General features: G+C 39.7%; 1 protein-coding gene across 2 annotated transcripts in view; it reads left to right on the top strand.

Annotated features, from left to right (window-relative positions):
• The window catches only part of GCA (grancalcin), a 44,919-nt gene that overhangs the window by 2,620 nt on the left and 14,927 nt on the right, over positions 1–27,372 (top strand). Inside the window, exons 1-2 of one of the 2 annotated variants that reach the window (XM_081581591.1) lie at positions 22,936–23,103; positions 27,085–27,201. In XM_081581591.1, coding sequence (XP_081437717.1) covers positions 23,077–23,103; positions 27,085–27,201 — 144 coding nt within the window. In that variant the 5' untranslated portion in view covers positions 22,936–23,076. Of the gene's footprint in view, positions 1–22,935; positions 23,104–27,084; positions 27,202–27,372 lie in introns of those variants that run through there. The other variant, XM_081581592.1, reaches the window with a different exon arrangement.

Here is a 27,372-nt window from a genome sequence, read left to right as displayed (position 1 = left end):
TTATCATCCTCCTCATTGCTTCTAAATATAAGTTTCTGTTTCCTTTTTCCTTTGAGGTAGGAAATCATGCTGACCTATATCTTTTCTTTTTTTTCTTGAGCTGCCCTTTCTTTTTAAACCCAAAAGAAATATTTCCATCTCTATCAGTTTTAAAAGTCACCTTTTAGCATCTTGTTTTTTAAATAGTCACTCAGGAAGATACTAGATAACAGGTTCTTGCTGTTAACCCCCTTTCCATTTGAGCTTTCTACTGTTAAGAAGTAAGAAAAGTCAAAACTGCCATGTCTTTGACAAACTAGAACTACAAATTTAATGGCCACACATGGCAGTCATGCCTTTTCCAAAGAAAATGACAGTAATTTAATTTGATGAGGAAATACTTCTAGAATTGTCATTCTGTTTTTTTCACTTGTTTACTAAATTGTATCAAGAAAGAGCTTACTCCATGTAATTTAAAGTTAGATGCCCTTCCACTGGCAGAATAGGGTTGTGATTATGCTTAGAGACTGTGAGCTCAGGATATCCGGGTTTACATCTCAGCACTGCCTCTTAATTGCTGTGTCATCTCAGGAAAATAACCCCAAATTTCTCAGTTGTAAAATGAGAATGGTGATGATATCTGTACTATGTTAAAAGGTTGTTGGAAGCACTTAGCCCTAATCCTGGTATCTTACACATACCCTATACTTGACTGCCAGCAATTTTTTTGGACAAATAATGAGTAAGAGATGGTGCTAGCACTCAAATAATACACAATTTATAGAGGAAATAACTTAGTTATATGCATAAACGTTATATAATAACTGGCCATCTAACTGAGTATTTACACAGTATCCCCTTCTGCAAGAAGCAGAAGCTGATAGGTTGATGTAGCAGAAAAATTTGAAAGGATACTGTTTGTATTTCAAAAATATAAATAAGTCAAAAATAGAAAAAAAAAACTAAGTTTACTAGGTCATGATAACCATTTCCCAATTATTTTCAAAAATTCAGTTTTAGTTTTAGTTTTAGTTTTAGTTTTAGTTTTAAGTGTGCACTTTTGAAAGCTTTTCTACACAGTGAACAGTTTGGGCAAAAATATCAGGTGTCAGTGATACATTTTCCAAACATCCAGTTTTTCTAAATGCTTCCTCCATAGCTTAAGTGCTTTTAAAATTTTACTTGCATATTTGCACATCTTTAAAACAACACCTTTGCCTCAAAGGCATAGATTGACTGGGCTTCTTTTATTTTACAAGAAATGTTCAAGAGCAAGCTACAGTCAAATGTTGGTAGAGTGCCTTGTCTTTTCCTTGAAATCCTGGTTGGCATTTAGCTGATGGGCACTGTGGGGTTAGCAGTCTCAGCCTGGGTCCATTCTGACTGAGGGGTGGTTGTTCTAGTTGGTTACTACTCATGCCATACAGCCAGTTAAATATTTTTATTTCTCTTCTGCTCTTATACAGCTGACAAAGTCTTCAAGTAGGGGCAGAGACATGAGTTATTGTTGTAGGATGAATTATTGAAATCAAATATTGAGATAAATCCAACCAGACTTCTGAATTGCTTAACAAGAGAGTTACACTAAGATTTAAAACATAAAGCATTCTCAATTACAAATTATTTTTATTATTAATGCACTAAATTATATCAATTACTTTTTAAAATTTTATTTCATCTTTATCTCATCCCTTACTTTTAAGTTTTTGTTTGTATTTTATGGTCTGTCATAATTGTACATGTAAAGAAAATGTATATATATATATATTGGGGGGTTCATGTTCAAAGATTTTAGCTGATAAGGATCAAGAATAAAGTACTTGACCTGAGCTCTAGAGAGCCTCCTAAGGGCTAGTTCAGTTCAGTCACTCAGTTGTGTCCGACTCTTTGCGACCTCATGGACTACAGCACACCAGGCTTCCCTGTCCATCATCAACTCCTGGAGCTTACTAAAATTCATGTCCATAGAGTCTGTGATGCCATCCAACCATCTCATCCTCTGTCGTCCCCTTCTCCTCCTGCCCTCAATCTTTCCCAGCATCAGGGTCTTTTTAGTGAGTCAGTTCTTCACATCAGGTGGCCAAAGCATTGAAGTTTCAGCTTCAGTGTCTGTCCTTCCAATGAACATTCAGGACTGATTTCCTTTAGGATGGACTGGTTGGATCTCCTTGCAGTCCAAGGGACTCTCATGTGTCTTCTCCAACACCACAGGTCAAAAGCATCAATTCTTCAGCACTCAGCTTTCTTTATAGTCCAACTCTCACATCTGTATATGACTACTGGAAAAACCATAGCTTTGATTAGATGGACCTTTGTTGGCAAAGTAATGTCTCTGCTTTTTAATATGCTGTCTAGATTGGCCATAACTTTCCTTTCAAGGAGCAAACATCTTTTAATTTCATGGCTGCAATCACCATCTGCAGTGATTTTGAAGCCCCCCAAAATACAGTGTCTCACTGTTTCTTTCCATTGTTTCCCCATCTGTTTGCCATGAAGTGGTGGGACCGGATGGCATGATCGGAGTTTTCTGAATGTTGAGTTTTAAGCCAACTTTTTCACTCTCCGCTTTCACTTTCATCAAGAGGCTCTTTAGTTCTCTGATTTCTGCCATAAGGGTGGTGTCATCTGCATATTTCTCCTGACAATCTTGATTCCAGCTTGTGCTTCATCCAGCCCAGCATTTCTCATGATGTACCCTGCATATAAGTTAAATAAACAGGGTGACAATATACAGCCTTGATGTACTCCTTTCCCGATTTGAAAGCAGTCTTTTGTTCCATGTCCAGTTCTAACTCTTGCTTCTTGACCTGCATTCTCAGGAATCGGGTAAGGTGGTCTGGTATTCCCATTTCTTTAAGAATTTTCCAGTTTGTTGTGATCCACATAGTCAAAGGCTTTGGCATAGTCAATAAGGGGCTAGAGACTGTGATACATTTGAAGAGGAGTATTAACAAGAATGACGGTGTGGAGGTGAAATGGGAGAGGGCTCCAGGAGGAAAGTGGAATGCAGCTTTTAGATTTTGGAAGTCAAACTTTCAAATTACTAGTGCTATTATTGCTTTGTGACAAATGTCAATATATTAACACATGGAACCTGAATATATTTCAGAGCCTATTGCCAGACATGTGCTGTCCAGATGATTTGTTCCTGAATTGAATATTTTAATAAAATTAATTTTTATTTAAAAATAGTTTATATTCTCTGTAGAAATATCAGGGGGAAAATCACATCATATTGAAGATTATATGAATTACTTATAATTCAATCACCAAGAGATAGGCATTATTAATATATTTCCTACCATTTTTTATTGCATAAATGTATGTGTAAATGCATATGTGTGCACATATATACACACACTCAACATCTGTTCATTACAGGGTGAACTGAGATGGTCTTCGCTGGAAGGGAGAGATCTCCAACGAAGAGATCACCATAGGTAGATCGTATTGACATTCCAAAAGGAGAATCTGTGAGAGATTCCTGATGGCAGAGATGGCCAGAATATAAGTTCATTCCTATGTTTCATTTGCTGTACTGACCCTTAGTAGTCCCAGGTCTGGGCTTCCCTGGTGGCTCAGATGGTAAAGAATCCACCTGCAATGCGGGAGACCTGGATTTGATCCCTGGGTTGGGAAGATCCCCTGGAGGAGGGCATGGCAATACACTCTAGTATTCTTGCCTGGAGAATCCCCATGGACAGAGGAGCCTGGAGGGCTACAGACCCAGATCTTCCATGAAAGTCTGCCTATACAGGTCTTCCACATGTAATAGGTTTATATTGTATTGCTTTGGTTAATTAAGGAAAGGTAGTGGCCCCATGTGGTAGAGCAGAGCTACATAGAAAAGTGTACCTGTAGAAAGTAAGAGAGGGAGCAGAGATTGAGAATTCCATGCAGGGGAGACAATGAGAGCATAAGCTCTATAAAATTTGTCAAATATCTTAGGAACTGTGCCAGACTTCACATGCTCTGTAGGATTGGAGGGCCATTTCAGTAGTCATGCTTCCAGCTGCGAGGTAAAGATGACGCTGAGTAAATGTGGCCCAGCAACAGGGAATTGACTTTTCACACTTAACAGGAAGAGCCAGTGATTCACTGAGGTCAGAACTCTGGGGTGTGCCCTATAATTTTCTTGTCGTCTCTTTCACAGTTGCAAAATGACTGCTACAGCTCCCTACATCATTTCTTCCTACAACTCCAGTTCAAAGCAGGTTGTAACAAGATGAAACATAGAGTTTCTCCCACTTGCGTTTTCTCAACAGTGAAGAGAAAAATGTCCCACGAGTCTCACGCAGAATTTTTTTTATGTATCTCATTGGCTAGAACTTGGCTCTATCCACCTCCCCTAAAATAAAGTGATACCTGCTCAAAACACTTTAACATTCTGATTTTTAAGGCATTGTTTTTTATAGGAGCTCAAGCCATTTTATTTCAAAAAATAACCCAAGGCTGGCTAGAAAAATTTGTCTTTTAGATGCTTTCCTTATCCAAGCACACATATTGCCCTCCCAGAGCATCCCCAAGAGGAAGTACCAGAGCAGCCACTCAGTTCCTTGTTGTGTGGCAAAGTGAGCTAGAAAGTTGCTCTCAAGCCTCGCTATATATTTGACTCACAGGCAGACATATATACAGTTATCCGTTGCATCAGAATCTCCACGATTGGAACTTTATTGTCAGTTATTTCTCCTTTCAATTCCACTTGTGATACTAGTCTCCAGCCAGACTTGAGAACTAAGGATTAGGACCTCTACGAGCATAGCACCAATGGAGAGTACAATGAAGTCTCATCATCCGCTATAAAGTCACATTGAATTCACAAATACTGAGCCACTGCCCCTGGGGAAGTATAGAATTAGGTTCCTGAGGTCATAATATTTCTAAAACCAATTAATGCATAACCTTGTTTTCTGTACATTTCTCTTTAAAAGACCCCTTATTTAATATATGTTGTTAATTCACTAACATTATACTCAGGATCAACAATACTGTAACTTATCCCTGAATAAAGCATATCTAACACATATTTCTTTTTGAGGCACATCACAGCCTTCCAGTGCTTGGATACGCCTGATAACACTTCAGGACTATGCTTGGGGTCATTTCAGACAGTGAAATCACCAACAAAAAGTGTGAAACTATGAAACATTAATGCTGAACATGCGTTGAAAAGGATGCTGGTTTGTAAGGTGAAAACTGAAACAAGAAGCAGAGCATCACTTTTTTAAGCCTCAGCTGGGAAAATTACATTTTATAACATTTTAAGTAGAATATTTTCTGTTATACCTATAAGAATTTAGTTTTTCTCCTCTGAATTCCTAATGAGAACGTATGTATCTGAGTCCTGCATTTGTGTGTCTATTTGCACATTTGTGTTGAGGATGTAAAGATCCAACAGTTCTAGGGGGCTTGCATGGTCTTTCCCACCCCTCAGAACTGGTACACAATGTTAGAACTTAATCAGAGGGTTCCATTTCATTGATTCTTTCTCCCTCAAATGCAGTAAAAATCATAAGAGGGATATATTGTACTATGTGGGAGATTTTTAAAATTTTAATGATAGAGTAGTCCAAATTATTTTGTTACTACAAATGATCTATTTAAAACACTTAAAGAATTTATGATTTTAATAGATAGATTAATGTTAATAAGGATGCAAACATGGACTGTGAGTGTTAACTAATTTTCTACATCTCAGAAATGTTTTGTTTTTCAGGAATAGACTGCTTACATGCACATGAATGTGCTCTGTGTCATTAATTAGGAATTAAGAATAGTATTTTCATTTACTATTTGTAGAACACCACAGTGAACTGTAGAAAAAAACCTGAACTTCCTCACAAAATGAAATTCTAAAAGCTGACCCAGGGTCTTAGATGGGGCCAAACACTGCCTTTGGCCTATTAAGTTCCCTGGAAGCTCGATGACCCAGCGTCTCCTATGTGGAGCCGACAGACTCAAAGCAGCACCAAATCCTAGACGTTCAGCTGTAGGCATAGCATCCTCTTCCCTTGCTTCCTTCCTTAGGCTCTTCTGTACAGCTACTGGCGGCTGATGGTGATGTCTCTGCCGCCACCTTGTGGGGACTTTACTATCAAATCTTAATTGTATCACAACTGATTTGGCTGGTCTCAAGTCAAAAAAACTGTCACTAGGTACAATTATAGATTTTTTGCCAGATAAAAGAAAAGGGAAATTATCTATATTTCCCAATGGGGAGGTAATTTAGTATAAAGTATTATATTTTATAAAAACAGAGAAAACAGTAAGAGGACTAATTTTTCTAGTAGAAGAGAATTTCACTATTTTGCAAAAGTGGACTGAGAGTCATAGAAGTTGTATTATTCTGCGTCACAGAATAATTGTATTATTATTAGTTGTATTATTACAACTATTAGTGGCCCAATAGTTGTATTATTCTCCAGTGTCACACAGCCAGTAAATGAACCTAGAGTCAATGATCAATCTGAAATATTTACTGCACAGTTCCTTCATGAGTTAAAACAGATGATAATGACTAGAACCAATTGTTTTAAACTGTAAGTTTTATTGTTATTTCAATAGGATGAGGACGACAGATCAGGAGATGATTGCCAAGTCGGTTACAGTTTCTAATAGGAGGGGCACACCAGACCATGCATAGGGAAGCACCAGGGTCAGTCAGGAGGTATAAAGAGCCACGGAAAAGGATGAGTGGAGCCTGCATTTTGGTTTCCATGGGAAAGGCCAGGAAAGGCAGGGTAAACAAGGTTAGAATTGGCTAGTTTGAATAATTTCGGCAGGCTCTGGGGTCATAGAGGCTGTTTCTTCCAGTTGCCTGGTATCTGGCCCCAGGGAGATTAGTGCAGAGGATTCTACCTCTTGACAAGACATCCAGAGAGAGGTGGCAGTTCAGAGTTCAGGCTCTGGATTACCTAGTTTGCCTACAAAAGACTGTGTTGAGTCTTTTGCTGTCTTTAATAATTGGTTAGCCCCTGGGAAGGGCTTCCCTGGCATCTCAGTGGTGAAGAATCTGCCTGCAATACAGGAGATGCAAGTTCAGTCCCTGGGTTGGGGAGGTCCCCTGAAGAAGAAAGTGGCACCCCGCTCCAGAATTCTTGCCTGGAGAATCCCATGGACAGAGGAGCCTGGCAGGATGCAGTCTGTCCATATGGTCACAAAGAGTCAGACATGACTGAGTGACTAAACACATATACACAGTTCCCTTTGGTAGGTTCTGGGCTTCCTTGATAGCTCAGTGGTAATGAATCCACCTGCAATGCAGGAGACAGGTTCGATCCCTGGGTCAGGAAGATCCCCTGGAGAAGGAAATGGCAACCCTCTCCAGTATTCTTGCCTGGGAAATCTCATGGACAGAGGAGCCTGGTTGGCTATAGTCCGTGGGGTCGCAAAAGAGTCAGGTTGACTTAGTGACTAAACAAGTCCTGGGAGGGACAGTTAGTCTGGCCCCAGATCCCAGAACTTCAAAAATTTAGAAAATAAGAAAATGTGGTTAGTGTACCAGTTAACATATTCTCTTGAAATCAGAATGTGTATGTGAATGAATGAAATCAGTGGAGTTAATAAAGGGAAATTGTCCTAATTCTGTTATAGGTATTAATTTGTTATCTGCATGCTGTGGTTAGCTAATAGTGTTCTACGTGAACATTTCTCAAATACCAATCAGAAGGAAATATCAATATTGATCTAAATATCAACTATTTTGGGGGACTTTCGTGGTAGTCCAATGGTTAAGAATCTGCCTTGCAATGAAGGAATGTGGGTTTGATCCCTGGTCAGGGGACTAAGCTCCCACATGCCTTGGAGCAACTAAGCCTGCACTCCACAACTAGAAAGTTCGTGCACCACAGCAGATCCTGAGTGCAGCAACTAAGACTTGATGCAGCCAAATAGATAGATAGACACATTAAAAAATAAAAAAAATTAAAAATAAAAAATATGAACTACTTTTTTCATTCTTGAATAACTATGATAAAGTCATAATAAGCTTGAAGATACATGTTTGCTTCAGTTCAGTTCAGTTCAGTCGCTCAGTCGCGTCTGACTCTCTGCAACCCCATGAACTGCAGCACGCCAGGCCTCCCTGTCCATCACCAGCTCCCGGAGTCCACCCAAACCCATGTCCATTGAGTCGGTGATGCCATCCAACTATCTCATCCTCTGTTGTCTCGTTCTCCTCCTGCCCTCAATCTTTCCCAGCATCAGGGTCTTTTCAAACGAGTCAGCTCTTTGCATCAGGTGGCCAAAGTATTGGAGTTTCAGCTTCAGCATCAATCCTACCAATGAATATTCAGGACTGATTTCCTTTAGGATGGACTGGTTGGATCTCCTTGCAGTCCAAGAGACTCTCAAGAGTCTTCTCCAACACCACAGTTCAAAAGCATCAATTCTTCGGTGCTCAGCTTTCTTTATAGTCCAACTCTCACATCCATACATGACCACTGGAAAAACCATAGCCTTGACTAGACGGACTTTTGTTGACAAAGTAATGTCTCTGCTTTTCAATATGCTGTTTAGGTTGGTCATAAGTTTTAGTTAATACTTAAGGTTGAGATTATAACCATCTAATTTTTCAAATTTATACTGAAAAATCTCTATCTTAGGCACATGCTTTTCTAATAGAAATCAGTTTTTTATTTCCTTCTAAACAGTTTTTACATTTATTTAAAATAATATTCAGAAAAACATTTTATATAGGAATTTTAACTTAAATAAATATTTGGTCTTTCTTATCTACATACCTAAGTATTTGCTATATTCCCACTCACCCCTTTTTGGTATACTTTCTCTTGATTTAATTATGTTTTCTGATATCACTAACTGCCATTTTGACAATTTATGAGCAAACTGTGGCCTAAAGATTCTGTTGCTAGGTTACATCCTCCTTTCTCCTCCCCCTCCCCCTTTCTTCTGAGCTGGTTGCCATAGTGCCTCTTGAGAATGGGTGGATCAAGTCTGTAATGGAATCATGGTGGCTGAATAAAAAGCTAGGTTTTCTTTCATTCTCCCTGTCTCATCTCCATAGCCTAATTGCTCAGTCAAGCATTTGGTTTTAATGAAGGAGAAATTCTCGATTCAATATAATCTTCCTATAAATACTAACTTTAAGCAATTTATCTGGATTTTTGCCTTACAGAAAAGTTACATAAATTGAGCCTCTAATTGAAGAGTTGTTAAATTTTGGCAGGATTATAAATGTACGTTATGGAATTTGTTTCTCTTCACCATTTTTTATCTTTTCCACTTGCCTCTGAAGATTCATGCTCCACCCTCCCCTATACCGAACTATTCCCTGGGAGGCTGTTGTGTCCCTAAACTCCCTTTTTCTCTGGCTTTTGGTGGAGATCAGTCATTGGAATTTCTGAAAGGAGATTGGAGACAGGGAAGAGAGGCTGTTGTATCCTCAACTCCCTTCTATCCAGTGTATCTTACATACCTCCACTGAAGGTCATGTCAGGTGGCTCTCTCCACACAGCTGCTCTTTCCAGGTTTCGGTAGCTGCCTCCTTGCCTTGCCCCCACAGTCTAAGTGTGGTAATTGATTCTCAGTGTTGCTTGCACTAAGATGCTGTATCATCCTTTATTGGTGTCTCTTAACTATGTCAACACCTTTGTAAATAGTGACTTTATTTTAATCCCTCAATTACTGTTTGAGTGTGCCATCTGGATTTTTAATAAATGTACCAACAACTAGAGGGCTTCCCTAGTTGGCTCAGCTAGTAAAGAATCCTCCTGCCAATGCAAGAGATGAAAAAGACATGGGTTTGATCCTTGGATGGGGAAGATACCCTGGAGGAGGAAATGACAACCAGCTCTAGTATTCTTGCCTGGAAAACTCCATGGACAGAGGAGCATGACGATCTACAGTCCATGGGGTCGCAAAGAGTCAGACACAACTGAGCACTCATGCATGGCAGCAAATGAGTTTTATGGGTAGAGGCTAGAAAACAAAGCAACCGTTTGAGATAGTCTAAGTTGAGCAGATCTTGGATGGTGCATTAATTGAGTTTCTTATATCCACTCTGGTGGTTTTTGCACCATGACTGATCATGGATCCTCATCTGTGTTAGTATATGTAATAATTCCTATCCTCTGGGACCTTACAAGGGCTGAACTAAACTTTTCTATTACTTAATTTCTAATTTAGGAGAACTCAATAAAGTGCTTTATAACTTAATTCTTAGCTTTTAAACAACTTAGAAAGCTTAAGCCTGGAACGTCATTCATTTATTCAAAACTACAGGAGCACTTTGGGTTATCATTTTCCAAACATGAAAATCAATTAGGTCATGTTTTGTTTTAAAAATATTTTGCAACTGTTTTGATCTGTGCCTACATTCACGATGCACCTTATTACTATCTTAGTTTCCTCTTAAAATTTATTGAATAACTGGTGCTATTTATTTCACAAGGTTGTTGTGAATATCAAATATAATATTCTGCAAAATAGCTGTGAAAAGTATCATGTGCTATATAAATACATAGATCGTAGGTGAATTCCCTGGTGGTCCAGTGCTTAGGACTCTGCGCTTTCACTGTTGAGGGCCCAGTTCAATCGGTTCAATCCCTGATCTGGGAACTACGATCTCCAAAGCTGCACAGTGTAACCAGATTCATAAATATATAAACAACAAACATTTATGGAAAACAAGATTGTAATCTTTTCTTTCATTCTTATAACCAGGTCTTATTTCCACCAGCAACCTTATCTTCACACATGCATGTGTGGAAATGAGATGATCTCAGCTTTTAGGCAGTCCATGATCTATTTAAGGATTGGACCACTTTTATGGTTTTGATCAAATTATTTTAGTTTTTGGTAACTCAAACTCACATGATATATAATTAAGTTACTGACTGAAGGGATAAGCACCAACAAAAAGTATCAGTCAACGTTATTTCATTTCTATCTTTCTAGAAAGTCAGTGTTGTGAGTGTATGGTCTCATGGTAATATAGGGTCTGATATTCACAAGCATGAAACCTGTATTTAAAATTTAAGACAGGACTTCCCTGGTGGTCGGTTATTAAGAATCTGCCTTTCAGTGCAGGGGTTGGGGAACTAAGATCCCACTTGTAGGGGAGCAACTAAGCCCATGCACCACAACTAAATTGGCACGCCACAACCAGAGAGTCTATGTGCCACAATGAAAGATCCTGCGTGACACAATGAAGATTCTGTGTGTCGCAACTAAGACCCAATGCAACCAAATAAATAAACATTTAAAAATCAAATGTAAGACAGGTGTTTTTCCAATATTACCTGAATCACAGATAACTTCACCAAGGCTATTAATTATAGTGTTGGTGCTTTTACTGAGCATTAGTGGTGGACACACATTGCAATTAACATTACACATAGCATTTCTAAAGAAGTTTGTGTTGAATCCAGATTGCTTAATAGAGCTTTAGCAATCCAAGTATATTTATTGCTATATATATATATATATATATATATATATATATGTATATATATATATATTCAGAAGCTACCATTCTTCACCTTTCTGAAGAGCCCTGTTGACACTTTTCATATATATATTACAGGTTATTAAATTGCTTTAGAGTTTGTGCTTCTGCCAATAGAGTACTTAATATTACCAGAATCAGAAACAGGAAACTGTGTTGTTGAAAGCCTAGCTGAATAAGGTCAATTTGTCAAGTGGCTAGTTTCAATAATAAATGGTAAATAATATTCCGGTTTTTCTTATTTAGGAAGCTTATAGCTGTCTGTCCTTGCTAGCGGGCAGAACCCCTAGGCAGTTCCTGAAAGAAACTGAGCCTTTGGACTTTTAATGAAATTATTACCAGATGATTTCACTTTGTACTGTCATATTTTTTTTTAAAGTTTTAAAATAAACTTTATTTTTTTTTTAGAGTATGATATGATGCCTTTTTATTTTTTGTTCTTTTTTAAAAAATTTATTATTTTTTTACTTTACAATATTGTATTGGTTTTGCCATACGTTGACATGAATCTGCCATGGGTGTACATGTGTTCCCCTTCCAGAACCCCCCTCCTACCTCCCTCTCCATCCCATCCCTCTGGGTCATCCCGGTGCACCAGCCCCAAGAACCCTGTATCATGCATTGAACCTGGACTGGCGATACATTTCACATATGATAATATACATGTTTCAATGCCATTCTCCCATATCATCCCACCCTCACCCTCTCCCATAGAGTCCAAAAGATTGTTCTATACATCTGTGTCTCTTTTGCTGTCTCGCATACAGGGTTATCTTTACAAACTTTCTAAATTTCATATATTTGCATTAGTATACTGTATTGGTGTTTTTCTTTCTGGCTTACTTCACTCTGTATAATAGGCTCCAGTTTCATCCACCTCGTTAGAACTGTCATATTTTTATACCTTGTGACATTAACACATTATTTCATGTTGAAAACACAATAAATAATTTCTGGAGAAAGTATGATAATTATTGCATGTCTATCAATTAAAGCAATGGCATGAAATCTATGTGAATATATTTTAACATGAAATAAATAAATTCTAGGGTGGAACCAAGGTGACAACACAACAGCCACTTATGACTGTGTCTCCTCTTCCTCACCTTTTAGATGATATATGTTATAGATAACTATGTTCCCTTAAAAATCATTTATTGAAGCCTAACAGTGTGATGGTATTTGGAGATAGTGTCATTGAAAGATAATAAGGTTTAGATGAGGTTATGAAGGTGTGCCCCTCAGAATGGAATTATCAGTGCCCTAATAAGAAACACCGGAGAATTCACTTCTCTGTCTCCCTCTGGCTACAGGCCATGTGTGGAAACAGTGAGAAGGCAACCATCTGCAACTCAAGGTGTCTCACCAATGCTCTGGCACCTTGATCTTGGGCTTTCAGTCTCTAGAACTGGGAGAAATAAATTCCCACTGTTTAAGCAGTCCTGTCCATGGTTTTTTTTTTAAGACAGCACGAGCTGTCTAACATTGGGTGTGCATAATTTCTCAAACTATGTGGATTTAAAGGTTGCCAGAATCACTTTCATTTATAATAAGCTTCACCTTTAATTCACTAGGTCATAATCTGTTTCTATCATTTATTAATTCTATGGAAAACAATGTCAAAGAGGCATTAATTTCTCAGGCCCTCTCACTTTCATTGCCAATAGGAATCATTTCCATTTTAAGACCATTTTTGGAGGAATATCTCTTACAGAATTCTTCACTACTTCTTAACAGTTACAATACATGGATCAGGTGGGAAATAGAAAGGTTCAGCAAGAAGCAAATGCTGGGTGGTAGGTAGGTAGGCACTGTTCATTCCAACCAGCCTCTTAGATCAACAACCTACTGAACATTGTCACTTAGTCTCCTAGGCATCTCAAATCTAACATGTTCAATATTGATTTTTGATTTGGCCATCCCAAACAGTTCTTCCTCCAGTTGCCACCATTGACAATGATACACAAAACTGGACACTAGTTAAAGTAGTAAGGGTAATTTAAATTGGTCATAGGCTATTAAAAGGGAAATTATAGGGCAAAGATTCTGATGTGAATTGAACTCAACTTTGATTTGTAGTTAGGTGCCTGTGTGTTTTAACGGGAGGATGAGGGAATAAGGGGTGGGGGTAAGTGAGGGCCCTGTAGAATCTGGAAAGCAAGAAAAAATTACAAAGAGCAGGAAGAGGGGTCTAGCCTAAGCGAAATCCTTCAGGGTTCGCTAAGTGGCACTTATCAAAGGCTCCTCCCCTCCCTCGGAGACTGGGAGATGGGACCCTATCTTCAAGTGTTGGCTGGAACAAGCCAGCCAGCAACAGAAAATTCTGTTGGAAGCTTTGAGTCTTCTCATATGGGCACTTTAAGGGGACTAGGGTCATTCTAGGGATACAGCCTTGAGCTGTTAGAAACTAAGTTAGTTTTTGTTCAAGTTTGTATGGGCCAGGGTTAAGAAGATCTCTCAGAAGAACGTGGCTAGAGTTTGGCCAAGGAGAGAAACTTTGTCACCAAGCCATTAATGGTCAAATCCAAAGCATCAGTAAATCAAGAAGGCTATACCTTAAAAATGGAAAATGGTCTGACCACTTCTCACCATCTCAGCTGCTGCTCCATGGTAAGTCACCATTATCTCTAAATTACCAACAGATTCTTCAACAGCCGAAGAAGCTGAAGTTGAACGGTTGAACGGTTCTATGAAGACCTACAAGACCTTCTAGAACTAACACCCAAAAAAGATGTCCTTTTCATTATAGGGGACTGGAATGCAAAAGTAGGAAGTCAAGAAACACCTGGCGTAACAGGCAAGTTTGGCCTTGGAGTACAGAATGAAGCAGGGCAAAGGCTAATAGAGTTTTGCCACGAGAACACACTGGTCATAGCAAACACCCTATTCCAACAACACAAGAGAAGACTCTACACGTGGACATCACCAGATGGTCAACACCGAAATCAGATTGATTATATTCTTTGCAGCCAAAGATGGAGAAGCTCTATACAGTCAGCAAAAACAAGACCAGGAGCAGACTGTGGCTCAGATCATGAACTGCTTATTGACAAATTCAGACTTAAATTGAAGAAAGTAGGGAAAACCACTAGACCATTCAGATATGACCTAGATCAAATCCCTTATGAGTATACAGTGGAAGTGACAAACAGATTTAAGGGACTAGACCTGATAGACAGATTGCCTGACGAACTATGGACGAGGTTCATGACATTGTACAGGAGACAGGGATCAAGAAAATCCCCATGGAAAAGAAATGCAAAAAAGCAAAATGGCTGTCTGAGGAGGCCTTACAGATAGCTGGGAAGAGAAGAGAAGCGAAAAGCAAAGGAGAAAAGGAAAGATATTCCCATCTCAATGCAGAGTTCCAAAGAATAGCAAGGATAAGAAAGCCTTCCTCAGCGATCAGTGCAAAGAAATAGAGGAAAACAACAGATTGGGAAAGACTAGAGCTCTCTTCAAGAAGATTAGAGATACCAAAGGAACATTTCATGCAAAGATAGGCTCGATAAAGGACAGAAATGGTATGGACCTAACAGAAGCAGAAGATAGTAAGAAGAGGTGGCAAGAATACACAGAACTGTACAAAAAAGATCTTCACGACACAGATAATCACGATGGTGTGATCACTCACCTAGAGCCAGACATCCTGGAATGTGAAGTCAAGTGGGCCTTAGAAAGCATCACTACGAACAAAGCTAGTGGAGGTGATGGAATTCCAGTTGAGCTATTTCAAATCCTCAAAGGTGATGCTGTGAAAGTGCTGCACTCAATATGCCAGCAAATTTGGAAAACTCAGCAGTGGCCACAGGACTGGAAAAGGTCAGTTTTCGTTCCAATCCCAAACAAAGGCAATGCCAAAGAATGCTCAAACTACCGCCCAATTGCACTCATCTCACATGCTAGTAAAGTAATGCTCAAAATTCTCCAAGCCAGGCTTCAGCAATACGTGAACCATGAACTTCCAGATGTTCAAGCTGGTTTTAGAAAAGGCAGAGGAACAAGAGATCAAATTGCCCACATCTGCTGGATCATCAAAAAAGCAAGAGAGTTCCAGAAAAACATCTATTTCTGCTTTATTGACTATGACAAAGCCTTTGACTGTGTGGATCACAATAAACTGTGGAAAACTCTGAAAGAGATGGAAATACCAGACTATCTGACCTGTCTCTTGAGAAACCTGTATGCAGGTCAGGAAGCAACAGTTAGAACTGGACATGGAACAACAGACTGGTTCCAAATAGGAAAAGGAGTACGTCAAGGCTGTATATTGTCACCCTGCTTATTTAACTTATATGCAGAGTACATCATGAGAAACGCTGGGCTGGAAGAAACACAAGCTGGAATCAAGATTGCCGGGAGAAATATCAATAACCTCAGATATGCGGATGACACCACCCTTATGGCAGAGAGTGAAGAAGAACTAAAGTGCCTCTTGATGAAGGTGAAGGAGGAGAGTGAAAAAGTTGGCTTAAAGCTCAACGTTCAGAGAACTAAGATCATGGCATCTGGTCCCATCACTCCATGGGAAATAGATGGGGAAACAGTGGAAACAGTGTCAGACTTTATTTTTTTGGGCTCCAGAATCACTGCTGATGGTGACTGCAGCCATGAAATTTAAAGACGCTTACTCCTTGGAAGGAAGGTTATGGCCAACCTAGATAGCATATTTAAAAGCAGAGACATTACTTTGCCAACAAAAGTCCGTCTAGTGAAGGCTATGGTTTTTGCAGTGGTCATGTATGGATGTGAGAGTTGGACGGTGAAGAAAGCTGAGCGCTGCAGAATTGATGCTTGTGAACTGTGGTGTTGGAGAAGACTCTCGAGAGTCCCTTGGACTGCAAGGAGATCCAGTCAATCCATCCTAAAAGAGATCAATCCTGGGTGTTCATTGGAAGGTCTGATGTTGAAGCTGAAACTCCAATACTTTGGCCACCTCATGCGAAGTGTTGACTCATTGGAAAAGACCCTAATGCTGAGTAGGATTGGGGGCGGGAAGAGAAGGGGACGACAGAGGATGAGATGGTTGGATGGCATCACCGACTCGATGGACATGGGTTTGGGTAGACTCCGGGAGTTGGTGATGGACAGAGAGGCCTGGCGTGCTGCAATTCATGGGGTCGCAAAGAGTCAGACACGACTGAGCGACTGAACTGAACTGAACTGAGCCAGCAGATTGCTGATAGATCTCCTTGCTTCTCTACTAATCTACTTCAGTCTATTGTCAGCACAGCTGAAAGAATGATGCTTTAAAACATAAGCTACATCATGTCAGGCTAAGGCTCCAATCCCTTAAGTGACCATTATCTCACCCAGAGGATGAAAGAATGTGCTTGCAAAGGTATATAAAGTCCTGACATGATCTTCCCCAGTATTGCTGCTCTGTAACCATTCTATGACTCACCTCTGGCTCAATCTACACCAGATCCACTGGGCTCCTTACTTTGCTTTAAACAGGTCATCAGATTTCTAGATTATAGCTCTAGTTCTGCTTGGAACATACTTCCTTCAGAGAATTTGATGTCTAACTTGCTCATGTCCTTTAATCCTTTGCACAAACATCCTTTGCTTTACAAGGCTACTTTGGGCACCCCATTCTTTACTGCCACCTACTTAGTCACCTCCCTACCCTTACCTCTGTTTTCATGTTCCTTTTGTTCCACAGCATTTATCATCTTCTAATATACTATGTATTAATTTACTTATTCATTATCTTTAGTTATTATTGCTTATTCTTCCTGCTAGAATATAAGCTCCACAAGGGCAAGGACATCCTCCCCACTTCCACTGATGTATATTTTTTCCACCTAAACTAGTACTACAACATAGATGTTAAATAAGTATTTATTGACTAAAATGAATTAGGCTATCTATGTGAAATTTCTTCGTGCTATAAAATAAGCTCCATTCATGCTGTTTTTCATTAGCTGGTATATCTTAGTATTTGGCGTATTAATGATTCCTGAGAGGGGTAGATTCTGGCTCTGAAGTTTGCTGAGGAGCAGTAAATATTTACTGTCTCTATTTTCCTATGTTTTCCATCTGTGAAGAGGGGGAGAAAGAAAAAATTCATTTAGAAGGAAAGAGAAAGTGAGATGGGCACAGATAGGAAAGGGAACCATCCTTATTGCAGTGTTTATATTATACTAGTAAAGGTACTGGTTAATTGAATATCTAAACTCACCCTAAGGCCAAAGACCACAAAGATTTGGAAGAAATACTATAAGTAGACACAGTTATGAAAACTTTACACCTGTCAGAAAGCACGTATTTCCTGTGTAAGAACGAATTTTTGGCTCATCTTAGTCAAAACCATGAATTTTCTTGTTTATTTCTCTAGTTATTGGTGTGCCATTTTTTCTGCTCTTTAAGCCCTAAATAATTTTTGTTTTATTTTAAAATACTATGTGGGTAGAGAGAGAGTAAATGGGCTCTCTCCTCTAAAGCAAGGAGACCAGTGAGTCTGGTGTGGATTGAGCCAGAGGTGAGTCATAGAGCGGTTACAGAGCAGCAGCATGGGGAAGATCACATCAGGACTTTTCAGGCCATAGCAAGCACATTCTTTCATCCTCTGGGTGAGATAAGGGCCACTTACGGGATTGGAGCCTTGACTGGACATGATGTAACTTATATTTTTAAAGCGTTGCTCTTTCAGCTGTGCTGACAATAGACTGAAGTGGGTTAGTAGAGAAGCAAGAAGATTTGTCAGCGAAATACAAAATTTTGTATTTTAAAATACAAAGCAAACAAATGTATTGTTTAAGAGACCACATTCTGCAGCTAAACCTCCTGGGTTCTAACCTCAGCTTTTCTATGCTAACTGTGCAATTATAGATAAGTGATATACAACTCTCCATCTTACTTTTTACATTTATAAAATAATAATTGTCTATACCTGATGGAGTTCTTTAGAGGAATAACACTTCACAAAACAGTGCCTGTTACATAACATTTATTATTGTTGTTGTTTAGTTGCTAAGTCATGTCTGGCTCTTTGTGACCCTATGGACTGTATCCCGCCAGGCTCCTCTGTCCATGGCAAGAAAACTGGAGTGGGTAGCCATCCCCTCCCCTAGGGGATCTTTCGGATCCAACCCTTGTCACTTGCATCGGCAAGAAGATTCTTTGCCACTGAGCCACCAGCAAAGTCCATTTACTCTATAAGCTATTTTTTATGAAATAATGGAGTAATTTATGAAAAAACATGTACAATTTAAAATGGTTTTTATACATTCTATTTTCATAAAATGATGCTGTTCATACCATACTCACTGAATCATGGAGCAAATTGTCATTACTGTTACTATTGAGCTGCACTATGCAGGCCTGTAAGCCTTTGCTTAACCAGCTTTAAGTCCAAAGAAATGTCTTTGATGTCTGCAACAGAGACATCAAAGGTTTAAGGGATGGGGAAACTTGCATATCTGACACAATACCCTTGAGAAATACCCTACCATGTGCGAGGACTGCAGGCAGGACACCGGGCAGTCTTTGCTCCAGGGGCCGGGAGTTACCAACTACAGGGGGAATTTATATCAAGTTGACTCACTGGTTACCAGGGGAACCAGCAGAAGGCATGTCCCTCACTGCCCCTTTGATAAGCTACCATGGTGGCTAAAGTAACAGTTATTAGCCAGGGCCTGGGGCAAGTATGTGGGAAGGTCAGCCAGGTGAGTAGAGTGTAGGTGAAGCAGGCACTCACTGGTCAAGCAGGGGATATACAGACAGGAAGAGAACAGCCATCTTGGGTGGCTGTATCATACAATTACTTTTAAAAAATACTCCTGTTGACTCATTTGAAATTTCAGTTCCTATACTGGAAAATTTATTATATGAAATAATGAGTTTAGGGAGAGATACAGTAGACTATAGTGTTGAAAATCTTCTCTGTATCTTAAACGATAATGTAAGGGTGGTAAAATAATTTTCTGTTTACCCTGCTGAGTTCTTGGCAGAGATCCCCATAATAAAAAACAGATGAGCAAGTGAAAATAGCCCAGAGGTTTACTAACACATATACTCATGTATATGTTGTTATATGTGTGTGTGTGCTTAGTTGTTTCCAACTCGTTGCTGAGAGTCATTTCCAACTTAGTCATTTCCAACTCTCAGACCCCACAGACTGTAGCCCACTAGGCTCCTCTGTCCATGGGATTTCTCAGGCAAGAATACTGAAGTGGATTCCCATTTCCTTCTCCAGGGAATCTTCTTGACCCAGGGATCAAACCCGCATCTCCTGCAGGTCTCCTACACTGCAGGCAGATTCTTTACTGCTGAGCCACCAGGGAAGACGACATGGGAGATAATCAGAGAAAAAGGAATAATTCTCAGAGGTGGCTTAGAACTTCGGCTTAAATGCCATCTTCAGCTAAAGAGAAAAGGAAGGTATGAGTAAACTACCTGTGGGGTAGTTACCAGGAAAAGAAGGATAAAAAAGCATAAGATTTGTTATAAAGATTTAAGTCCCTGCCTTTGTTATGGTAAGGGTCACTCATCTCTGTCCTTCCTGGTAGAGAGCAGAGGAGTGTCGCTTTGGTCTTGCTTTTAGACAAATGGAGAATAGAGAACTTTTCTTGTATCTGCTTCTTCTCAATTGCCTTCAGAATTATCCTTATGCCAAAGTGGCATATTTTGGGGTGGAATATTCTGCTACCCTTCAGTAGGAGTTTCCCTGGGTAGTTCTTTCTCTAAGAAAGAAACACGTTACCTAGAACTTCAAAGGGTCTGATATTTTATCCTATTTACCAGCTAACGAGTAGCTTGCCACAATTTCACAGAAGTTGACAGAAGGACAGAAGAGGTTTCTCTGTCAGAGACAAAGGACTTTGTTACTCACAGCACAATAGGCTACGGATTCCTCAGCCTGGAGGAATTCTCATGATTCCTTTTGCTCCCAAGTTCCACAGAGTGAAATGAAGCTGCTAGATGAGTAATATAGAAGCAATGGGTTTGAATCACCATGGAGGAACTCTAAGTTTAGGAAAATCCTGCTAGCATACATAAGCAAACTTTGCCCTGGAAGGAGAGTTTGTCTTTGCTATCCTGCAGCCAAGCTTCTCTCTGCCCTTGAAGAAAATAGCATCTCTATCTTGAAATTATGGGTTTCCTAGGTGGCAATAGTGGTAAAGAGTTCACCTGCCAATGCAGGAGACATAAGAAGTGGGTCGGGAAGATCCCCTGGAGAAGGGCATGGCAACCCACTCTAGTATTCTTGCCTGGAGAATCCCATGGACAGAGGAGCCTGGCGGGCTACAGTCAGACATGACTGAAGCGACTTAGCACATCTTGAAATTATATACATAGAAATGCAAGGCGCCCATGGAGTGTTGACACAAATACAATGCATTGATAAGGCTAGTACGATGAAAAGAAAATGCACAAAAATTCTGACCAGAGATTTAGACTAAAATTATAAATGTAAAACACTTGGTCCTTTCTGAGTATTTCTTTGAATATGTAGTTAATCAATTAGAATAAAACTTTGCAATGATTTTGATAGGGACAGAATGGACAAAGTAAGTGTTTAAATGGTGAATCACACTAGGGGATTGTAAATAGAAAAATATAGGAGGCCCCTGTAAATTAAGAGGTTTGCTTAACCACAAAACCAAGCAGGCTTGCTTAACAACAAAACCATGCAACAGAAGGATGGGACACGCCCCCAAACAATAAAACAATGGTGTGTGAGACACACATCCTGCCCTGTGAGCTCAGTAAATTAATGATCCCTAGGACATGCTCTCTGCACACATGAAAAAGAATTTGTGGACCTAGTTTGATCACACAGGGACAAGAAAACGACTCTGTTCAACCTGGAAGATGAACTAATGATGGAAGCACTACATCTACTCAAGAAAGACGAAGGTCTTCTCCTCTTCCCCATTTTTCCTTTGATTATGAGATTGTAGCCCACGAAATTCTTGGGGCACGACATTTCTCACCCACCCTCTTGTAAGTCTCACAGGCATCCTATTCTAATAAATCACTTCTTATTTACCTCTTCGTTCCGGCTGAATTCTTCTCTGCACTGAGCCATAAAGGACTACGATACCAGAGCTCTTTGGAGCCCCCTTGAAATGATATCAATTCGTTTCAATTTGTTTTGCTTTGTAATGTTTTATCACTTGATGTTTTAATGAATCAGATGTTCTTTCCTCTTACCAAAAAGTTTTTACCATCCCCCATTATCTATTTATGCCAATTTAATCTCATTGGCCAAAGTATTTCTTATTGCGCTAGCGGAACCAAAGCACACTTTCTCAAGAGTGCTTTATAATCTTAGCAACCTTCCTTCCTTTCTGTCTCTTTCTGGGAAAATTAGGTTTTACAAAGTTGAACAAGTTCCTCCTCTGTAGGGTAGCTGAACAAGTTCCTCCTCTGTAGTTACTCAGCTTTGCAAGGTTAATTTTCCCTGCCAATAGGTAACACTTTCTTCCATATCCTTACTTTTTTTTTTTTACATCCTCACTTTTAAGAAACATTTTAGCAGTAGTCTTATTCTTCAGAGGTAACTCAAAATAATATCATCATGGTCTTTTTGTTCTAAACTAAATTTACAGCTGTCCTTCCCATGTGCCTTTTTCAGACTGGAGCTGCAAAATTCACTTGAGCTCCAGAGAGAAGCAGAACTATTCAATGACTATTACTTAATAAATCAAAGTAATTAAGCATTTAACTTTTCACTGAGTGATTAAAAAACAAGCTGTTCCTTTCGACGGATATTATTAGGAGGCACAACGCAAAAGTTAAGAGTTTGCCCAAATGTTGAGTCATCTATTGGGTATATATAATATGTAGAATGCCTTGTATATTATCAGCGTATAAACAGCAAATCATTTTTTAGTACAAGTGCATGTTTCATTCAACGTTTGGGACATACTCATATATATTTTTTTAATTCATTGTTTATTTGAAAATAAAATTTAACTGAACATCCTGTATTTTTATTTGCTAAATCTGACAACTCTTGTCACCATTTATCTACCAAACAAGCTATAATAACCTTTTTGTAAAATTTGGTGTCAAGAGCGTTTTAGCTTAGACACACTACTTTTGGAGTAGAAGTCAAAGTTTCATAATTTTGGTGATGTGACTCCAAAGCTACGCAAAAAGAGATGTAATTAACTCTGCAAGTTTTGAAATTCATAGATATATATTTCGTAATCCATCTTTAAAAAAGTGGACGAATAGGTAAAAAGAAGTCATGGGCGGGCTGGTCTGGGATTTCTAAGATGAAAAGAAACCGGCCTAGAGAGCATTTCCAAAGAGCGTAGAAGTTACTGCAGCAAAGGTTTCTTTGCAGTTTAGGAAGGCTAGAGCGCGACACCTAAGCTAGTCAATAGGGGCGGAGTAGGAAAAGGCTGGGCGCTTGAAGCATATCAGAGACGAGATGGGTGGGACTAGACGTGGGGAAGGGGCGGGCCTAGGTAGGATAGGCTGCGAAGGGCATGTCTCAGCCAATCCTAACCAAGTAGGGCGGGGCTGGACTCAGAAAAGGTTGGTCTCGAGGACAGGTAAGGCGCAGCAAGCGCGTCTCTCACCCTCACTTGCTCCTGCACCTGCAACTAGACCTCCGCTTTTCTCCCAGCCGGGCGGTCGCCGACTCTACGGCCGACGCTCGCAAGATTGTTATGGCCTACCCGGGATACGGAGGAGGGGTGAGTCTTGGCCGCTTCGGCGCGGCCTCCAGCCCCGCGGGATGTGACGCCCCTGCGGGCGGTGGCCACCTGGCGGGTTCACCCTCTGTCGGTCCTTGCTTACTTCTGCTTCTGGTACTCGGCGGCGCCAGGACTTTGCGCAGTGTAGGAAGCCGGGGCTGGGGCCAAGCGGAAAGCCGCAGGTGATGGCCCCTTAGGCGAATCCTTGTGGAACCATGGGTATGGAGTGTTTTTAGAAATTTCTTTCTTGGGATAGAGGAACAAAGCATCCTTCTTGTTCCAGTATTTTTTTTTGGTCCACCCTCCCTTCAGCCGTCCTTCCCCGCTCCGCTTCCCCAGTTTTGCTAGACATCCTTTCCCTGAATTTTTCTGACCACTTCTTTTCAGTTCTTTATGTTGCTTATGAGTAAATTAAGATATGCGAAATGCCTTCTAGTGTTTATCACTCTACCAAGGGCAGTGTGTTCTTCTAAACTTTGGGGGCCTGGGTTGTGGGGGAGAAGATTATACTTTCTTACCTAATTGTTTATCCTGCATCACCTTTGGGAGTTGGGAGTTGTAGTATCCACATGGTATAACAGCGTATACAACAAAATTTATACGTATTTTTGAGGTAATATTACAGTGTGGTCAGGATTTTCAAGCATAAGGGTATATGTCAAGCATAGAAAACTTGTACAGATGAGCTATTCATGGAAGAAATAGAATGAAAAATAAGTTCCAAGAATAGAAAAAAAAGAGTAAGCTTTCTAAGGGTTTCTCTGATAGCTCAGTTGGTAAAGAATCCGCCTGCAATGCAGGAGACCCCGGTTCGATTCCTGGATCTAGGAAGATCCTATGGAGAAGGGCTAGACTACCTAATCCAGTATTCTTGGGCTACCCTGGTGGCTCAGCTGGTAAAGAATCCGCCTGCAATGCGGCAGACTTAGGTTCGATCCCTGGGTTGGGAAGATCCCCTGGAAAAGGGAAAGGCTACCCACTCTAGTATTCTGGCTTGGAGAATTCCATGGACTATATAGTCCATGGGGTCGCAAAGAGTCGGACACGACTGAGGGACTTTCACTTTCAATCTTTATAAATGTTCCAGAAAAGCCTTTTCATCTCTCTTTAAAAAAAAAAAAAATGGGTAGGAGCAAGTATCAGATCATTATACTATTTAGATACCAAAGGATACTTACCAAAGAGTGATGTAAAACTTTATTTGAGATGCTACAGTAGAGAGTCTAGGTCCGCTAAGGCTCAGTGGTAAAGAATCCACTTGCCAGTGCAAGAGACATAGGTTCAATCCCTGGTATGGGAAGATCCCCTGGAGCAGGAAATGGCAACCCACTGCAGTATTCTTGTGGGGACATCCCAAGGATAGGGAAGCCTGGCTGGCTACCATCGATGGGGTCTCAAAAGTCAGACACAACTTAGCAACTAAACAACAATATGCTTATACTTGGTTTGGCCTCTCTTCTTAGAAAAAATTTTCAGCTTTTCTTCCTTCTGTGAACCTTAAGGTGGTGAGTATCTCCAGTAAGCCTTAAATTCTTGGATATGCCCCAGGCCCTAATTGCCCTCCATGTCCTTGGAGGCCTTGGAACCAAAAGTCTAGGTGTTTGTTATTGCCTCAGAGCAAAAGTTGCTTTGGGAATTCTGCTAATCCTTTCTCGATCAAGACTTGTCCCCCAATACTGGCCTGAAACTTTCCCCCGATCAGTGAGGTAACTCAAAAAATAGTATTTTATGCAGTTTTTAAATCTAAGGTTGATCTTTATGTCATAGACTTCCCTGGTGTCTCAGATGGTAAAGCGACAGTCTACAATGTGGGAGACCTGGATTCGATCCCTGGGTTGGGAAGATTCCCTGGAGAAGGAAATGGCAATCCACTCCAGTACTCTTGCCTAGAAAATCCCATGGACGGAGGAGCCTGGTGTCCATGGGGTTGCAAAGAGTTGGACACGACTGAGCGACTTCACTTTCACTTTCTTTCACTTTATATCATAGTTACCCTTATTAGAAATAGGATTTTTTTTCTTCAGTATATTTTTGTAATTTATAGAATTTAAATACTTTTAGAAGGTCCATTTTATTTGCCTTTTCAAATGTGTTGATGAAAAGGTGTTCATAAGCATTTGTTTATATATATGTATATGTGTATATATATATATATATATTTTTTTTTTTAATTCTCTTTGTGGCTATATACACTTCTCTCTTTTTTTTCTGGAAACTTGCCTGACCATCTTTTCAAAGAAGTGACTTTTATTTTTATTTATTTATTTTAAAAGATTTTATATATTTATTTGACTGCGCTGGATCTTCATTACTGCCTGCAGGCTTTCACTAGGTGCAGCAATCAGGGGCTTCTCTCTAGTTGCACTATGTGGGCTTCTCATTGCAGTGGCTTCTCTTACTGCGAGCATGGGCTCAGGAGCTCAGGCTCAGTAGTTGTGGCTTGGTCATAGTAGCCCTGTGGCATGTCAGATCTTCCCAGACCAGGGATTGAACCCACGTCCCCTGCTTTAACAGGTAGATTCTTAACCACTGACTAGCAGGGGAGTCCCAAAGAAGTAACTCTTAAACAGTTACTTTTTAAGAAATTCATTATATTATTTTAATGTTTATTGTTTCCTTCCTTGTACTTTATTGCTCTCTAATCTAGCTATTGGTTGCATTCCTGAGCACATTTCCTGGAGTTCCCATATGTAATTCCTTTTAGCTTTACTGTATCCCAAGCTTCAGCTTTTCAAACTGCTACAAAAGGTTCCTTTTTGTCCGCCCCCCCCCCCAACCAGTACTTAGAATTCTTTTCTCTTTTTGCCTTCCATCAATCTCTGCACACTCTTCAAAGTTAGTCAAGATATTTCTTCATCCTCCAAACTCATTAAAAACACTGAAAAAAATGCCTCTGGACTTTCCCAGTGGCTCAGTGGTAAAGAATTCACCTGCAATGCAGGAGATGTGGGCTCAATCCCTGAGTCAGAAAGATCCCCTGGAGGAGGAAATGATAACCCACTCTAGTATTCTTGCTGGGAAAATTCCATGGACGGATGAGCCTGGCAGGCTATAGTCCATGGGGTCGCAGTGAGTCACACATGACAGTGCAACAAGCACGCAAAATGCCCCTCTAAGATATAAAAGAATGCATACCAAGTTGCAGAGTGAAAAGAAAACAATTACTAGAGCCAAAGCAGGAAACAAACAGTATGTAATCTCTGAGGTCAGACTACCTATATTTGAATCATGGTTTACGTGGTACTAGCCATTTAACTTTAACTAATTCAGGAAACTGCTTGAAGTTTTATGTCCTCAACTGAAAAAAGGACATAGTACTTTCATATCTCACCGACTTGTTGGGAAATCACATGGTAGTGAGAAAGTAGTTAGAACAGTAATTAAGATATAACAAGCTCTCAATAAATATTAGCTATTATTGTTGTTGGTATTCTTGTTATTCTTATTTTGAAGAAGATCATGGTTTGAATTACCACCTTATTGTTCTCTTAATTGGTGTCTTGCTTTTTAAAACAATGCATGTTTTTTGGTGGACAGGATGTTTCAGCCCTATGCACTTTCCCTTGATTTGGTCATGGTCACAGTTTCATTGTATTTACTATGTATTCTTCTATGTATGTATCTTTAGGTTTACTACTTTTTCATTTTACTATAGGTGAAATTTTCTTATATTTTTTAACTTTTTGCTTCCGTGATGATGATAAACACTTTTTTAAAGTGTGCCTCATTATTAGAGGCTAGAGACTTCTTTTTTCTTTAACACTTTAAAGAACATTGGATAATATTTGTTAATGAGATGAATTAAGTAATGCAGGGCAACTAACAGTTTGTAGCTAACGGCTTTTGTGATAATTTGGGAAGTTTCAGTAACTCAATTTCTGCTTTTCAACGGACTTCTCATAAATATTTTCTTTTAAACCAAATTTAGTGTATAATGGCTAATATTTATATTAATAACCTCCTCCCTTTTCACTCTTTTAGTTTGGAAATTTTGGCAATCCAATGGGACAGCCAGGATACCCTGGACACCCAGCTTATCCAGGCAGTATTTCAACAGGAGACCCCATGTGGAAATGCTTCCTTGCTATTGCTGGCCAGGTAAAATGCTAAATATATAGCACAAATATCAGTTTTAAAAAAATTATTGCAATCTAAAACAAATGTCAAGCTCTTTTATTTAGTGTATCATTTAAAATGTATATGAAATTTGTATTTTAAACTTATCCAGGTTTTTTTCCTGAGATCAGAAATTAGGGTGGTCATAATTAT

Source organism: Giraffa tippelskirchi, chromosome 3, assembly GCF_054371585.1.
Source record: "Giraffa tippelskirchi isolate mGirTip1 chromosome 3, T2T-mGirTip1v1.2.pri, whole genome shotgun sequence".
In the NCBI taxonomy this organism is placed as follows: Eukaryota; Metazoa; Chordata; class Mammalia; order Artiodactyla; family Giraffidae; genus Giraffa; species Giraffa tippelskirchi.
Note: the sequence above shows the minus strand (reverse complement) of the source record. Positions and strands in the feature narration are given on the sequence as shown.